This window comes from Montipora foliosa, chromosome 6 (assembly GCF_036669935.1).
Source record: "Montipora foliosa isolate CH-2021 chromosome 6, ASM3666993v2, whole genome shotgun sequence".
Lineage (NCBI taxonomy): Eukaryota > Metazoa > Cnidaria > Anthozoa > Scleractinia > Acroporidae > Montipora > Montipora foliosa.
Genome location: NC_090874.1, coordinates 2,642,383 through 2,660,741, shown reverse-complemented (window position 1 = coordinate 2,660,741; position 18,359 = coordinate 2,642,383). Strand labels below are relative to the sequence as shown.

Genomic DNA, 18,359 nt, shown 5'->3' with positions numbered 1-18,359 from the left:
TGCAGAGCCATTGCTTTTGCTCATTAAATCTTTTCGTGGCGTTCTCATAGCTACGGAGCCCATTAAGTGTCATCCAATTTCAGTTTTCGCGACTTTTTTCGCTACTTTTTTCGCGACTTTTGCGGTTTACGTCATTGCGGGCTCGTTTAGAGTATGCCAAAATGGCGGCGACGAGATAAGAAACGCAAGGAGTGACAGGCCACACTGATTCCCTTCCTGTGTGAAAACATGTATAGAACCTTTTATACTTTTTCTCTCACAAGCAGATCTTTTAAAAATTTTCAGCTTTTTTGTACGAAATGATAGGTGGTTCTTTAAAAATCTGGCGAAGTAGGGGTTGATTTTGAATTAAATGCCATTTTGTGAGTAAAGATTCTTTTAAGTTTGACACTGATGGCTGGTATTGTGTCACAAAAGGTAAAATATCTTTTTGTGTTTTGTTATTTCCTTTAAGCACTGAGCCCCTCCTTGTGAATTTGATTTCTGATAGTAGTTTTTCTACCATATTAAACCATTTAGCCGTCATTTCGTCTATGCACCCTGCATGGCGAAGGGAGTTAATGAGGTGTTTAACTCGCTGGAATGTATCTCTAACCATTGGTTTGTCTAGTGGCTGATAGTGATTTCTATCATCCAATTGCATCTGTCCCTCGTTGATTTTGTTTTCTCTGTTCATAACAACGGTTGTTGTGCCTTTATCTGCTTTTTTGAGAATAATTCCTTTGTTGGTAATGAGCTCCTTGAGAGCTCGTTGCTCGCCGGGTGACAGATTTTTTTTAGGTTTAACCAGTGGAGTTTCTGCAAGCTTTATTGTTGACTTTTTTTAAGTAAGTCTCAAGAGCAACTGACCGTTGAATCGGTGGAATCCAACTGGATTTCACGTGAAATGGATGTTGCTCAGTATTTTGGTCATGATGTATATATTGAAGGCGCATCCTTCTGGCAAATTGGTTGAAGTCTGAAATTAGCTGACGCCTTATCTGGTTTTCTTTCATGACAGGTGTCGGAATGAATTTCAAACCTCGAGAGAGTATACTAAATTGATCTGCTCTGTAGTCAATTGTGTGTCTGAGAGGTTTTTGATGTGTTGCTTGCATAACTCTATAGTCTCTCTAGACTTTTTTTGTTGTAAAGTATTTCTTCGCGCTCTTCGTTTGTAATTTCTAACAGTGAGCGTATTTCTTGTTGTTCCTTTCTCCCTTTCCCCTTTTGAGGCAGAGAGTACACTGGGATAAGATTCGCTTTGTTAATTCTTAGAATCATCAATCCTTGACAGTAATTGGGTGAACTTGTCGATCTTCGCTTGGATATTCGATGCTAACTTAAGTACATCAGTACTCGTGTGTACATTTTCATCTCTAGGCACCGATGGCGTCCTGCTTTTTCTAGTTTGAAAAGCATTAGGTTTGTTTTTCTCGCGAGACAGTTCCTGCTCAACCTGGGTGCCTTTACTTTGTAAATGTTCAATGCGCCTCTAGTGGAATTTCGCTAAAGTGTGAATAAATTCCTGTTCGGCAGTTTTTCTTATCGAGCCTATTTCTGTCTTAAATTGTTCGTCCGGCGTGACGTTTGCACGCACGTTATATCTAAGAGTCTTAGGACAGGTTCCTTCCTTAATGTGCGCCCTCAGTTTCTTTATGGCAGTCTCAGATCTTTCGATCTTAGTGTTGAGGGACATTACTTCCATGGCTCGACGTGGCTTTTTGCCGTCCTGGCTCTGATGACGGTTTGGCGAGTCAATTTTCCGTTTGCGCTCATAGGGCTTGTTTGATCTTGCACCAAGCTGGTTTTCCACTGGATTTCTCATAACTCTTTCACGGGTAGACTGAGGTGCTGGATTTTCTCGTGTTGGTTGAGCATCAGGGATCTCATTTTTATCCCCTGTGTCTTCTTCGGTCTCGCTGAAGTCAATATCGTCTCCAATGTCTAGAATGGACTCATTGGGATCTTCTTTGGCTGACTGGCTTGGTCTTAGTTGACCATCTTCTGTGAGGATTTGAAGATTGTCCATGCGGATTTGTAACTGAAGTATTTTAACATGCAATATGGTAGAAAAACTACTATCAGAAATCAAATTCACAAGAAGGGGCAATACCAGCCATCAGTGTCAAACTTAAAAGAATCTTTACTAACAAAATGGCATTTAATTCAAAATCAACCCCTACTTCGTCAAATTTTTAAAGAAACACCTATCATTTCGTACAAAAAAGGAAAATCCTTAAAAGATCTGCTTGTGAGAGCAAAAGTATAAAAGGTTCTATACATGTTTTCACACAGGAAGGGAATCAGTGTGGCCTGTCACTCGATCCTTCCGTTTCTTATCTCGTCGCCGCCATTTTGGCATACTCCAAACGAGCCCGTAATGACGTAAACCGCAAAAGTCGCGAAAACTGAAAATGAGAGTGTAAATTTGGATGACATTTAATGGGCTCCGTACCATAACCCTTCCTCTTCGTCTTTCTTTACTTCCCTACAAAGTCATATGACGCGAGCGAGACCAAATCTGGCCCCAGTTGTTCAAAAGGTGGATAACACAACCCACCGCATAAATCACCATCCATTGGATAGCGCAATTGGTTTCGTTATGACATATCCATTGGACAGTGATTTATCCGGCAGATACCCCTGAACATCGCTTTAACAACTGGGTCCTGGGCGACAAATCATACACAGTGAAGTCATCGTTTTAAAACTAATTTTACTCGGCCTTATCGGAAGATTTTAAAAGATCCATCGGCCCACTATATTACAGCGTTTTATCCGCCAGTTATAAACGAACCCCACAATTTTGTCCTCTTGTCTTCTGATTTCAGCCTGCTGCAATTGTTCTTCCTTCATCTTCTTTTCTAAAATGGCGCGATGATTTTGTAGTCTTCTCTAACAAGGAAACAGAAAAGATATGATTTGATATTAAACACCAAAGGTTTAAAAGGCTTCACGATTTTCGCATTACTCACTTCAAGTATCTGTCTCTGTCGTCGTCGCTCATCTTCCCTTGCGCCTTGTTGCATGGCAATGTCCGCCATGTGTCTTTCTAGAATGGCTTCCTTCTCAGACTCCGACAAACCTGAACATCGTACCAAAGATATTACAAAGAAAACAAATTTTTGCAGTTAAAACAATCGGAAGGCTTTCGTCAGGAGACGAACCTACTGACACGAGCTCCTAATTGCTAGTTCGGGTGTTAGAGCGGTTTTCAATTGAGTGTCGAAAGTAATTAGCGAATTACTTTGGTTTTGCATTACTTCACTCAGTGATTGGTTCAAAGTTCTTGCGCCACTTTTTCAAGCAATCAGAAGTGAAACCAAAACCAATCGTAGCTCGCCCTTGTACATTTTTCTGCGCTTTGTGTCGCCTACGTGTAATTAATTCAAGTTTTGATTGGTTTACTGGATTGTCTCCGTACTGTTTGATTGGCCAAAGTAATTACTTTTTTTTTTCTTTTGTAATTTGTTTATTTTTATTTGCCAACTACCATTTACAAACTTATCTACAACTTACCAAAAGGAGAATAAGAAAAAGAGAAAGTTACAATTTACAAAACACTACCCAAAATGACTTACTTTAAAGAAAAAAGTTTTTTTTTTTTGTACTTTGTTTATTTTTATTTTGCCAACTACCATTTACAAACTTATCTACAACTTACCAAAAGGAGAATAAAAAAAGAGAAAGTTACAATTTACACAACACTACCCAAAATGACTTACTTTAAAGAAAAAAGTTTTTTTTTTTTTTGTACTTTGTTTATTTTTATTTGCCAACTACCATTTACAAACTTATCTACAACTTACCAAAAGGAGAATAAAAAAAGAGAAAGTTACAATTTACAAAACACTACCCAAAATGACTTACTTTAAAAAAAAAAAGTAATTACTTTGGTTTTGGTTTTAGGACACTCATTTGAAAACCGCTCTAAACACTACAGTCATAAGAGCAGATTCTCTTTCATGCGTGATCCGAGAGCCTCTGTGAAACATGAAAATAACAAACTGAACTCCAGGTCACCAAGCACGACTACAGCCCAGTGTTTAACTATCACTTTATGGCAGACTGATGACATAAAGTATATCTTAGCAAAAGACAGAAGAGTTCATTTTTGGGGAGGCTGTCAGAAGTTTTTTTCTTACGAGAGAAACTGAAGGTTACCGCTAATAACCTTAAATTTATATAATTTATATTTGTTACATTTCCTTTAAATACGGATCATTCTCTGAATTACCACAGACTCTCACTTTTCCTCATGCACAGTTCAGTTCTATTCCGTTGATTTCCCGAGACTTTCATTTTAAATGACACTTATAAATGCGCCGTGCACCCAGAAACTGGGTGATGTCCCGGCCTCAACCAATTCTAACTTCCCAATGCCGCTTCATTGTCCTGGTTTCTGATGTCGCACACAACTTCAGTCAAAATCGAGAACGGAAAGTTGGCTTTCCCTCTACACAATTGGCACGCCGTGTTTTACCTTTATTAACCAACTCCTGGTACAATTTCTGAGTGTTGTTCTTTATCAGTTGGCTAGCTTCAGCAGTCTGTTGATCTCGGAGTTTTTCAATTTCTTCGGCAGCCTATGACACGTGGAATCAAAATCTAACTTAGCGTTTGAATCCCTACAAATCACCTTGACGTTTGCAAGGAAAGATACCACTTTCAAAACACTTGATACTGTAGAGATCACAGCTTACCTCTTTGTCTGAATTTCCTTCAATTTCCTCTATATCTAGACGATGTTTGTCTAGCAATTTCCGTTTTGCACTAATCGCAGCCCCGGTATCTAAAGAGCAAGAAACAGTCAGAGCACATTCACCTTTATATTCACTAAGCACAGTCTTTCATTTACGAAGAGTTGCGAAGAGGTAAATCCCTTTTTTCAGTCATACTGGGGTAAATTTCAGTTTTTAAGTAAATAACACGCACGCCGAGTAATAAATGGACCAAAAATTATCTATCCAAGCAATCGGAAGTCATCTTGCTTCTTTTTGGCTACACAGAGGTAACAGCACCAGTAACCTCGTTCCCAGGGCTTTTCACCGCCAAGAGCAACGGGCCTCTCGGCGGTGAAATGCCCTGGGAACGAGGTTACAGTACCAGGAGCCCACGATCAAGAGCATCTAACTTGTATATATAACAATTATTCCATGTGCCCGAGTTGGATATGAAGTGATAAAATAACCAACGAGCGCGTAGCGCGAGTTGGTTATAATCACTTCACATCCAACAAGGGCGAATGGAATAATTGTTTTAGTAAATTCTCAAACCGGGTTTTGCCGCCGATTTTTATTTCCACAATTTTACAAAGCGTCCGGAAAGCGCATCTTGGCGCACTATTTTCCATATGACGTAAAACTTCGACTATTGGCTCATAGTCGCAGTTTTTTAGCCAATCAAAAAGCTAGAAATGCAATAGTCGGAGCTGAAAATATACTAAATCTATATATATGTCACGTGGTTTTCACAGACCGAGCAATTTTAAGATCAATTTTCTGGCCAATTGAGACTCCCCTAAGAGTCTTGTAAGCCAACCGTAACTCTTGCATATCTACATTTACCCTTGGGAACTCAGAATAGCCATTAAAGCGGACTGAAACAAAACAATTCGCGGAAAACTTAATTAAAGAGCCGTCAACGGACTCGTAGCCAAAGTTCCTCATTTCTTTTATCAAGTCTTCATAAACAAAAAGCTTTTAACTTACCAAACTCTACATTTTCAAACTTGTCGTTCTGTTCGTGCTCAAATTCCTTGACCTGCCGTTGATGCTCGCGAACCTGAAATAAGTGAAGCCAATTGAAGAAGATGAATCAGTCGCTGGAATTCTATATTTGTCAAATAAGAGAAATAAACGGTGATGATGAGGCGAGGCGGTCTAGAGGGAAAGTGACATCGACGCATACGAAGGTGACGACGATTAAATGAGGTTTATGATGATTGGTACTTTAAGCCAAAGACAAGAATCATAAAGATGACAAAGCAGATGACGACGATAACTGAGATAATATACACTTAATGTATGGTCTCCAGGGAAACAGTTAGTTTTGTTTCCCCGAGGGTCCTCATCTTTCCCGAGACGAAGTCGAGGGAAACATCAGGACTCGAGGGAAAACAAAACTAACTAGTTTCCCGAGGGACCAGACAAAAAGTGCTTTGTTATATATTTAGACTTTACTGCAACAATCTCAGCAAAACATCCGAAGCAGGCAACAACTGCGAAATTGTATCCCGGTCGGGATACATTTGAATTTGATTCAGGGCCACGTGACCAAGAATCAACCAATCACAGTGCTCGTTTTGTTGAGCGAACGTCTGGGTATGAAGAAGCAGCAGAAGAAGATTATACCTTTTCCTCGATCTTCTTTTGCTTGAGTGCCGTCAGTTTCTGATGTAGTTTCTGTTCTTGCCGTTTTTTATCTTTAGAAAGTTTGCTATTTACAGCTTCAACTTCTTTTCTGAAGCGTGCTAAGTAGATAGCGGCATCCTCGGAGGTCAGTGTGTACGACCTGAAAGCATTCAGACAGAAAGGACTATATCACATGGATACTTCGATTTTTTTCTTTTCTTTTCTGGTACAGGAAACAAATCAGATTCCAGGAATGACTCTAAAGGTGTACAACAACTATATACCCAACAAGACTGTCCAAAGCCGCAGAATGGTTTTCCATCAACTTTTCCAAATCACACTTCTTTCTTTCTTCTTCATCTTGCTAGTAAAAGAAATAAAAAGCATGGAAGTGGAATTTAAACACACAATGTATTTTTTTTTAATCAGCTGGTTACAGCACGACTGAAATGTCCAGTCACTCTCTCTTTGCAAGCCTCACTTAACTATACTCAACAAACCCACTCTCTCGTTGCCTCTTCTCAACTTTGTATCCCTAATCCTTACATTCAAGTCGGTGAAAAATACGTTTCAGCTTCCACCACAACATTCTTTCAAGATATTATCCATAACTCCGACCTTCCCATCGTCAAAACCACAACCCTTTTCTCAAAAAGAGAGAGAGAGGGGGGGGGGGGGGGGGAAGGGGAAGGGAGGGAGGGAGGGAGAGAATGGCATGCGTTTTTAAAAATGTAAGCCAATCAGAATTAATTCATGCCTTGCAACTTATACTAAAGCACGTGCGCCTTTGCTAACTGCACAACCAAACTTATCGCCACGATGATGGCGAATCATTTCCAGTAGCAAACAAAGGCGTCTATGATTGAACCAATCACGTCGACCTCCACAACTTGGAGGTACTGTGTCTTTGTGACAGGCGTTCCTCCCCCACTTGGCACCCTTCCTTTTCTATTTTGTATCGCGTCTGATCAATTATCACTTTACTTACGTCGCCCATAAACAATGAACTACGGTAGCAGCTTACTTTTTGTTTAGCCAGTGCCCTTCTTTCTGCAAGTCTCATTTCCAGCGCCATGACCCGCCTGGCTCTCTCGTCATCCGTCGCTTGATCAATGGCAGCCGTATTGGCAAGGTGGTTTTTCATAATAACATCTGCTTGTTCTTCATTTAACTTTGCGTCTCTGATCAAATTCTGTATGAGTTTGTTTTGAGCTTCCTTCAGTGCAAAGCGCTTACTTATGGACACTTCCTACAACACGAGCAGCAATAATATGATTCCCAGGAACTCATGAATGGGTACGAACAGCTGGTACCCCCGTCTCGAGTGTTCTATTTCTTAGACCTAGCAATTTTTTGATTCATGTCCTCTTTATGCAAATATGACGTGTGTGTTGATTGGCTAAGAGACAAAATGAACGAGTAGTTAAAAAAAAAAATAGTGCTGCATCGGGGCACGTGCGGGGCGAAACACGAGCAGGAACAGGGGAACCTCTGTTGGTTAGTGTGTGCGGGCTTTCGGAGCAAGCGTTCCCCAGTTCGATCATCGATGACCTCAAAGTAGGTTCTGACTTTCCTCTTCTCCGTGTAGCTATAGCTTTAAATACGTATAAAACGGAGCACCGACAGAAAAGGGTGCGTTGTTGCCCTCCATTGATACCTGCCTCAGAGATGACGGAACTATCGACGAAAAATAAAGTGACGTTACCGTTATCTTTAACACGAAAATTTAGTTTTATCAGTTTACGAGTCGACAGAGGTAAATTAAACCATCTTTCACGCGGTTAAAGGAATTGTAGGTTTCCGGTCACGTCGGCGCTACTGTATTTCAGAGTCACTAGCATAGCAGTCACATTTGCATGTATGGTCAAAGTGCCATCAATTTAACAAATTGATGTCAGTTTTTCATGCCGGTCTGTCCTGTTATTGATCATGAATTGCGTCATAACATTGTTATGACGAAATTCATGATCAATAACAGGACAGACGCATGAAAAACTGACATCAATTTGTTTTTTACAATAACAAAACGGCAGAGGGGTCAAAATTAAGTCAAAACACGAGAAGAGAGCGAGACAAAAATGCGAGAAACTTCAATCTGACGCGAGCAATATCGCGTCATTATCGCATAAATTACAAATTTGTGTCTGTCCGCTTATTGACAATAAAAATTAGCCAATGAGTCGGCGATAATTTTTGCAGGCATTGTAAAAAAGGAATTTAATCCAACGTCAAACATCTTTAATAAGATATACACTTTATCTTGAATCACAATATGTTAAAGTTCACTCAATACAAAATGCGTGTTTCCTTTAGTATCAATGAAAAGCAATTTGTTTTGCTGTTGCACCAGGGTGTTTTTTTCCAGTTGCGATTGGCCAAGACATCTTGTGCCATTCGCCCAACCAATTCAAGTGACTTGCTTGCGTGTTTTTCCCGCCTTTCCCATCCTGGTTGATTTTCCAAATTCACAACCGGTAACGCGTTCGCGTTCTTTACCTTTCTTAATTTCTCCACCTCAACGTCTTGTTCGAGCTTAAGGCTTTGTTTCAGCTCCTGTTCCTGTGCCTCGTGTCGTTTCTTCAGAAGTTCAAGGATGTTCTTCTTTTCTCGCTAAGAGAAACAAACAATACTGACCATAAACAGTGCGTAATCATCGAACTGTTAGGATGAAGTTATTATATTTCCTTTTTTAAAAACGTTGACTACTAAGTGGGCAGAAAGGTCAGCAACCCTCTTGTACGATCCTTGTTTAAAAGCCCCCCCTCCCTTATCACACGCGATGCAGAAAACCGATCTTTTCACACGATCCATGAAGTGAAGGAAATGACAATGTTAACCCGGTAACTGGAAGAAAAAGGTTATTTTTCCGACGGTGGCTCGGGAATCATTGGAAAAAAGCCGAGTCCTTCTTTGCAGAGTCAAACCTACGACTTTCCAGCTGCTAGTTCTCGAGTGTTGGCTCAGAGGTCGAACATACGAACCAGTAATCGGAAGATTGTACATTCGACTCCCGCAAAAGGGAACTCTGATATTTTCCAAGCCTGATGATCTTCCAGTCACCATCGAAAACGAGGTCTCTTCAACACTTTTCTTCTTGGTTTCATAATTCCAGCCAACTTGTTAAACGAAGAAAACCAAAAAATACTGAACTGTATGTGGTCATGTCAACAGTGACACTCCTTGAAATAGACTACGCAGAAAGTATTTGCAAATTATACTACAGTGGGCTATAACTTTCAAAGCGCTCTAAAATCACGCACTTAAACGTCAGTGGCCTCAAACTTGACATTCCTACTAATTTCATCACGCCCTTTCCATTTCTGGCATCTATTTTGTACCACCACCATTTTTTTATGATTGGCAAGGTCACGTGACACGGTCATGCAAAGGGTCTCTTATCCACAAAGATAACCCACCTCGTTCACAAGACCTTTTATTTTGTTTTCCGTTTCCCTTTGGTCTTTCCTTTGTTCACTACGCAATGCATCTAGGCGATTCTGTTAAAAAGCAGTTCAACTAAGTCAATCTAACAGTGACTGTGCTTAATTGATTATACACTACAAATTATGTGACGTGATTTTCATCAATCGTCCTCTTCCATATCAGATTAGCATCACGGCAAGCCATATCCCGTGATGCATTCACACTCTTAAGCAACATTCCAAGGCGTAAATACTGGGTTTCCTGTGCTTCAGTGAACACTTCAGGCTTGAGATTGTAAAGTCAATGTTATTATTCTGACCAACTGCAACAAGCGCAAACAGCTCGATTAACCAATCAGAATTCGTATTACAAATTTTGCTAGAAGCGCGGAAAAATGAGCGCGCGTCAGTCACGATTGGTTTTCGTTCTGCTTCATTGTTTGAAAAAGTCACGCGATCATTTAGTGCCAATCTTCGGAAGCAGTGATCGCAACGGTGCAATTACCTTTGACACTCATTGCTCTTTGTCAAATTTATTTAAGAAAAAAGGGTTTATTGCTTAAATGTACGTTTCCATCGTAATCAACACCGTCACAAGGATGAACGTTTACAAAACATCATACCTTCCCTTCTCTTTGAAGCTTCTTTCTAAGTTCAACTGACTTCTGTTTGTATTCGGCGGCCATCTTGAATGCTAAAGCGCCAATTACTTGTTTGATTTCCAAACCAAACTAAAGAGCAGATAGATAGATAGATAGATAGTTTATTTAAATATACCTAGCAGCCTTGCGGCTGAATTGCGTATATTACAATAATGTAATTAAATAAATATATTATATAACCTATATAAGAATATTCAAAATTATAAAACAATTAAAAAATCTATGAGCAAACACGGATATTACTTCTAAAAACAAGACGCCTCCAAAGGCGTATCCGTGGAATGCGCAAACAGTTGACACAAATTGTCCACTTACAGTGAACTTCAAGTACAGGTAAACTTCGGAAAATGGCGAGAGATTACCAGAAAGATACATCTGTAATATAAATTGAAGTTGTCTGGTGTAAAAACTCATTATTAATGTTACTAAATTTGCAAATGCAAACAAGGAAGCCCTAGTAGCGGGTTCTTGGGATACGGGATCTTTCATTTATTTATTTTTTGGAATGAGACTTTATTTAAATCCTACAGTTTTACTTCCTTCCTTAACTACGTTCATCCAAAAATTACAAGATCAGCCTTAAATCATCCGAAAAACTTATTACAGATCACAGTTCAACAACTTATCATACTGGTCCAGTTGTTCAAAAGCTGATTAATGCTAATCTCAGGTTAAAAATGAACAAACGAGTTTTATTCTCTACTCCCAAATGCTGTTCAAGGCTGATATTCCGTGAAACTTTACATTAGAAGAAGTCAATAAGCAAAGGAACTTTCACCAAAAAGTTGAAAACATAAAACAAAAGTTTACGCTAATCCTGGATTAAGGTAATCGGCTTTCGAACAACCGGGCCATGTATTCAAATTCCGGTTCCGTAATCCTGGTTTAGTTTCTTGCAAACTGTTTAAATCTGCCGTGGCGAAGACAAGAAGACAACATGTGAACTCCATTTTTCAGAATGCTCAAAAATGTAAAATTCCGTAATTGCGCGTTCTATAGTCCAGTCCAAAGTTCTAATTTTACAATTCCATAATCTTGATTTCAGTATTAGAGTAACTTGGTACCAAACGTTTCACAATAACTTGAAATCTCGTCAAGGAAAAAGCTTAAATCCAGTAGTCCAGTCTCGGTTGAAATCGCCAAAACTCTTTCTATTATCGATTCAAAACTCAGCAAAAGCTACAAGTAGTAAATAGTTCTCACAAACTACAAAGGTTCGTCATGATTCTACACTCGAGCTGAACAAAAAACTATCAAACACGAAAACAAAAAATTCTAGTGATCACTTCTCGAGAAAACACTGTCTACTTACTGCACTACCACACGTACGCAATGCGCTCCTACTTTAAAAAATATCCCGTATCTCCTCAGTTCCCCCCCCCCCCCCCACCCCAGCCAAAAATCCCATATCTCCGCTATTTTTTTACCTAAGTTTTCCCGTGTCCTGATCGCTTTTCGGCCTTTTGGCTAAGATTAGTTTCTCGGCCAATGGCTACGGTCAAGTACCCATGTACTAACGTACGGTACTTTTGTCAGTGCCGTAAGGGGCAAGCACAGAACAGTTTCGTTTGTTTAAGAAAAACAACCGACACTGTTCTAGCTCAGAGTACACGCTTAAGCTTGTGGTGAAAAAGAAGTTGTAAATGATCAACTTGTCAGCATTGAAGCTAAATGTTTCTCGATTTGCTTTTATTTTCTTCAATCGTTCTGCGTTAAGTACTTTACTGAACCACATGTCTTCTCAGGGGGTATCTAGCAAAGATATCTACCATGACACTGTAATGATTTACGATACCAAAACAATATCGTGTACCACAGTTGTTAGTTATGTGTCGATCAGACCGAATCTTCATCATCCTCCTTGGTAAACCACAGGCATTACCCTACCCTCTGTGCTTCTGACAGCTTTCCAAAACCAATTTGCATTGAAGTTAATCCCTAGGGTTCCGGCGGGGTTAGTAACTGGATGGGAGACGTCAAAAGATGCAACTTGCCGTCAGGAACATACGAGCAAAAATTCTATTTTTAATGCCCAAAAATGCGAACTAAGCAAAGTACAGATTTTGTTAGCCTGCCTTACATGTATGCAAAACAAATATTGACGCAAAAGTAAATAAACAATGATATGTAGTTTTTAAGGAGAGCAGAAGGAACTTTCGATCGAGAATAAGACAATTTGCGAGATGAAGACATCATAAATTTTGTGCCACGAATATAATACAAGTTACCATCAGCGAAAAACATTTCGGGAGATTTTTGTTACGTTCAATCTGAGTTCAATTTTTCTATCGTACTTTTGGTCGTACAAGTAAAATCACAAAATCGAAAGTGACATCGATTTTAGCGGCCGCCTGTGATCAAGTTACCTTGCGTGTTTAATACTGACAACTCCGGAAACAAAGGATGCATCTGTGACAAAATGACGGCAAGACACCGGGTTTTTGTTAGTTTACTTTTTTTCTTTCAAGTGTTATAAAGTTCGACAACATCTGTGTGCGAATTTAACATAAAGATCACAATCGTTGATGCTAGTCCAAGTGTCAGCTGAAGTTAAGCTCCTCCGAATGAGGTTAGTATTTGGATGGGGGACCGCTGCGAAGTCCCCGTGACGGCGATAGCTAATTCGTTTTTTTTTAAACTTGATTTCATTTTTTATCTTGTTTGGCCGTTGAAAGCTATTTTCTTATTTTCTTTCTACCTCAAAACGGCGAAGAAACTGGTTCCCAAGAAATATTGGAGTACGTATTCGTTCTATGCAAAATGCTTCTATTGAAGTATTCGTTACTGTTCACAGTGGAACACACAAGTACGAAGCAAGATCTAGAAATAACGTAGAAAATTCTCCTTACCTTTAAAGCTTGCCTTTCTCAAAGAAAAAGCATCTATCCACTTAATCGAATAGTTAAATACTGAAACAATCATAGCGGGCGGAAAGATTCTATTATAAATCTTTGCTTTCACCAGTTTAAAGGAAGTTTGTCACGGTGGCCGAGTGGTCTAACGCGCTAGCAGAGAAGAATCGTGGTTGGGGAGTATAGGAGTTCTCCATGGGGCAGGGAAGTTTGGAAATACCGCAGGGAATATATGTCAGTCCACCCGATCGGAGATTAATTCAATATCCGTGGGGTATGCACATTTGTGACTACCAACAAAAAAAAGAATCCAGCCCGGATTTAAGACGTGGATGCCTTCGGCATTCCACGTAAAAAGACTCATATCGCCTCAATTCACAACTGAATTACACGTTATCCTTAGGCTTATACTAGCCTTCTTAAGTAGTCAAAACTACTGGATAAAAAGTAAAAAGGCGCCTCTGTACAAAGTAGGAATATCTTCACCCATCCAGAAAAAGGTGAAACAATTTTCGCTGGTACGCTTCTCGCCCGCAAGGAAACTCTTTTTTATGCAACGGTCTTATAGTGAGTTAGAAACTAGACTAGTACGGAATTGTGACGAACACAGTTAAAGAAAATCGTGCATCATGAAAACCTCTGATAATAAACCGCCAACAATCGATAGGATAGCTTTAAAATCCAGAGGGCTGGACAATGGACAGTTAAAATCGTTAATATAGATACCAAAGAGCTTCAACCTCAGTTTTAAACTTACACTTTTTTCTTGTTCAGAAGAAATCTCTCTCTTGACACGCAATTTCTTTGCCAACAGTTTCAGGGCTTGAATGAACAAGTTCTGCCTCTGAGTTTCTAAATCTGCATCCAAAGCAGCGGTGGATTTTACATCCAAACTGGAAAAAAGGTAGACCGATCGGTTAGCTTGAACCCCAGCAAAAGAGAAAGTGCTTCATTTGTCGCTACATCCGCAATAAACCCTATGCGTAGGACTTGTCTCTTTGAGACATGAGAGAACCTACATATTATCCCAATCACTTGATTAAGCGCCGAATTTGAGAGCAATGACCACCAAACGCCAGGGTTGGATTGGGTAAGCATGAGGTGCCGGCTCCGTGGTTATAGCTATAACCAGAAACGAATTCCTTTATTTCCGTCCCCTGGCATATGCATCCGGTCCTCGAAGTTCTAAAACTTTTTTGGTCGTATTACGGGCCTCATAAATGTCTCTGTATCTTCAAACCGAAACCGCTTGGACGCGTAAAACTTTGAAAATTAAGTTTTTCTTTCGGGTCCTGTTAATCTCTTGAAAGACCAGCTCTCCTAAAAGGGCGGATCGTAGTCTGGCAAATGAAAGTCCCGGACAAGTTAACGAGAGTATCGAGAAACGCGACCTTGATTACAAAGCCGGTGACGACTATGGCAGCTCTTGAGTTTGGATCGCAAAGAGGATAGTGACATCTTGTACACACTCTACGTCAAGGTCAAGTTAATTGGCAACATCAGTACCTGTTCAGTTCTTTTTCTGTTTGAGACGCACTGTCTAAGGCCAGGATGGGTACAATACTCTCATCTGTTTGAACAATGCTAAAATAAATAAAGTATTTAGAGTTAGTTTGACTACTATTTTTCATGTAGCGCGGAAAAGAAATGTCTTTGATTCACCCACTTCACACTCTGGTGAACTTTCTGTACCATTGCAACTTTAGCAGCGCTGGCAGAGCATGCATTCAAATAGAAGACAAATTGATTGCCTAAGAGGTGGAACAAAGAGCCACAGATATCGCCCCGTTTAATTCGTATTTCTCACCAGCAAAATCTACCATCAATAATAGTTCAAAAAACTCGTTTATACGGAAATGTAGACCATTGACAATAGAGTGCTGGATTTACCCCAACCTAAATATAATACTCACCCCAACATTATTGATTTTTATCATTATTGTTGGAAATAGGTGTCAAATATGCTTAAGACGGTTTACACCGTGTCGCGTAGGGCCCGACACTTTCAGAGAAGCCGGCGTGTAAATCATAAATTTTGAAAATTGGGCAAGCATACAACATAGAGGCAATCAAAATGGCGGAGATCAACAACACGTACGATTCACGGCGTGCTCCGACAAATCATGTCAACAAATCGCAGCATGTAAACCGGCCTTAAGACTTAAATGGAGCAATCTGATTGGCTGGTTTTTGGTCGGGATTTAATAGTAGGGACCATTACCATAGAAACGGGAAATTCAAGTTGAGCGAAGCACAGAGAGTTTCAAAGAAGAGGATTTTAATTTTTTTTTCAAAGCAGTACAATATTATTATAGCAAGCGGAATTTAGTTTTACATGTCGAAAGATTAAGCCTGGTTTCCACTAGCAACGCAAGCATAAGCGCAAGCATAAGAGCGCTTATTTCACAGTGAAAACGGTGTTGACGCAAGCACAAGGATCAAAATTTTTCCTTTTCCTTGTCTTGCATCGTGTGAAAAATTTGCTTCGTCTGGCCAATTAAAGCACTCGTTCCAGATTCCCTACGTCTGAGCATTTGAACAAAATGGCGGATGCCATGGCTGATTTTGATGCTTTTGTAGACATTCGTTTTCACTATGCATAACCATGGCATAACGTACTTATGCTTGTGCTTTTGCATGCGCGTATGCTTGCGTCGCTAGTGAAAACCAGACAAGCGCCAAGACTACGAACTTTCACCAAGCAGAGAAGTGTCAGATCGCTCAAAGAAACGATGCCATATAATGATAAAAAAACTTACTAACCTCACTTGCTCGGGACCGTACTAGGGAAGAATATTGGCCCTCAGTCGTTTTTGTACGGACTAAGTGCTGCAACGACCTCGGGCCAATATTCCCCAGTACACCCTCGCCCTCGATTAGTAAGAGGTTAGCATTTCTGGACATAAGTGACATTTGAAGCGTATGAAATTGCTGAGCCCGTAGATCAGAGGGACACTTTGTCTCATGAAGAAACCTAACTGCACCTTGTCTCATAATGTTTCTCAATGTGCTTGCTGCCTGGAACATCTTCTTCATGGTAAATATACTGTGATCCTCCAGTTAGCACTGTCATGGTACATGTATTAGTGAACCGCTGAAAACATTAAAAAGAATATAAAACAGTTTAATATCAGCTACTGAAACTAGAGGGTTGTCCAATACAGCGACATAATGACATTCAAAAGAACTCAATGATCCTCGCCACTTAGCTGGAAAATATAAACAATTGCATCTAATTATCTACACCTGAAAAATTCAAGAGCTTCAAGGGGTTTCACTGAACCCATGACCTCTGCGATGCGGGTGCAAATCTCAACTGAGCTATGAAGCCACACAGTTGGGAGCAGGTCAATTGGTTGGGTTCATCCCGTCGAAGCCCGTTGTATATAAAGTGACAATTGCTTAGATTTTCCAGTCAAGTGCGAGATCACTCAGTACTTTCGTCTAAAACTCCAAAATACATTTCTTTAATAATTGAGATTCACTTTACTTGGTGTATAAAGTGACGCTCTACCCCCGACCTTAATCAGACCCCTAATCAAAAAATATATAGATGAAGTTCTCAGGCTGGAGAACACACCTAGTGACACATTGAGACGTGTATGCAAAGTACCATGAATCTCATTACATAGTTGTATTAGACATGTATGGCGCCTTACGCGGGAAAACGCGCACGGGAGACAAATTATTTAAATGTTGTTAATTGGTTAAGAACGTGGTACGAGATCTCGTTAAAGCGAAAAGCACTTCAAGCTAATAAAAGGCACTTTTAGTTTAGTGGATGGTGATCATGTGTAGACAAATACTACGTATGCTTTTCGCGCGAAAACGTTTGAGAAACTTACCATGTAGTACGGCGCCATTTTCCCTTTGTCGCAGCATTTAATTATCACCATCACCAATATGGCGGCAATAACTGCTCCGCAAAGCAATCCAAGCAAGACACCAAGAGCAAAGTAACCAAATACTGTGCGGTACTGAAAACGTAACAGTTATGGCAACAGTTGATACTGAAATTGCTTTGTCTACGGAGACTACTTTGTATGGGCGAGGGGCTAACTGAATGGCAAGGTGAAGCACTGGCGTCGTGGTGAGAGCACTCGCCTCCCACCCATGTGTCCCGGGTTCAATTTCCAGACTCGGCGTCATATGTGGGTTGAGTTTGTTGGTTCTCTACTCTGCACCGAGAGGATTTTCTCCGGGTACTCCGGTTTCCCCTCTCCTCGAAAACCAACATTTGATTTGATTTGCGTTAATTTGTTAATTTCAGTTTGCATGCAGTGTCCCCAATTAGTGCCCCAGCGCCAGAACGACTAGACACTTAAATAAACTTCCTTTCCTCAATAACTCTTGGTTATTCCGGTTTATTTAAGCTTACGGATTATGGGTAGAGAGAAACGAGCTAGCCCCCCGAGCTCACTTCGAAACCTGTTCGTTGTTCCGAAGGAGCTCATTTCTTGCCAGCAAATTACCAGCGCTTATCAGCAAGCTAAAAATAAGTGTAATCAATTCTCGATTTCTTGCGATTGGGTCTCTACCAAAGCGAGCTGTCGAGCGCTTGCAGTGGGGCACTCAATAAATTCTTACCTCGGCTACCTCCTGGTTATTTCTCAGTAGGCAACCACTGTTGGTATCACTTTGCAGTCGGTAAGTGAGGCTGTTTACCTGTAAAGAAAAATATACATGTTAACAACGCCAAGGAACAAGTCAACAGAGACAGACGCTCATTCTGGACATTGACAACGTCAATGCGAATTTCAGTTCAGTTATTTTTATTGAGAAAGGAACGGAAGTGTGTTTGCGCCCGTTAAGATGGGCACCATTAATCAAATCATTAAAGCGATCGCTTCGCTTGAAGCGACATTAAATATTTCCATGTTGTCGCGGTCTGACGACTTTTTTTGACATTGGGTAGATTTAGCAAAGCAAAACGCTGGGGACGACAAAAGAGGACGCCAGAGGATATCACGACCGTGACCATGCAACGTTCGGTAATATAGAACGTTGTCAGTAAGAGTATGCTAAATCACTGCAAAATCAACGGTGTTCTTGGCCTAGCCTATCGTCAGTGCCGTCGCGTTGTCTTTG

General features: G+C 40.3%; 1 protein-coding gene across 2 annotated transcripts in view; it reads right to left on the bottom strand.

Annotated features, from left to right (window-relative positions):
* The window catches only part of LOC138006293 (uncharacterized), a 65,599-nt gene that overhangs the window by 32,875 nt on the left and 14,365 nt on the right, over positions 1–18,359 (bottom strand). For both annotated transcript variants that reach the window (XM_068852536.1, XM_068852537.1), the window contains exons 12-27: positions 17,859–17,936; positions 17,117–17,248; positions 16,256–16,365; positions 14,778–14,855; positions 14,029–14,164; positions 10,381–10,488; positions 9,752–9,832; positions 8,832–8,945; positions 7,360–7,584; positions 6,620–6,699; positions 6,336–6,495; positions 5,694–5,766; positions 4,686–4,774; positions 4,466–4,568; positions 2,958–3,067; positions 2,780–2,877 (exon numbers count right to left, since the gene is read on the bottom strand). In XM_068852536.1, coding sequence (XP_068708637.1) covers positions 2,780–2,877; positions 2,958–3,067; positions 4,466–4,568; positions 4,686–4,774; positions 5,694–5,766; positions 6,336–6,495; positions 6,620–6,699; positions 7,360–7,584; positions 8,832–8,945; positions 9,752–9,832; positions 10,381–10,488; positions 14,029–14,164; positions 14,778–14,855; positions 16,256–16,365; positions 17,117–17,248; positions 17,859–17,936 — 1,775 coding nt within the window. The remainder of the gene's footprint in view (positions 1–2,779; positions 2,878–2,957; positions 3,068–4,465; positions 4,569–4,685; positions 4,775–5,693; positions 5,767–6,335; positions 6,496–6,619; positions 6,700–7,359; positions 7,585–8,831; positions 8,946–9,751; positions 9,833–10,380; positions 10,489–14,028; positions 14,165–14,777; positions 14,856–16,255; positions 16,366–17,116; positions 17,249–17,858; positions 17,937–18,359) is intronic.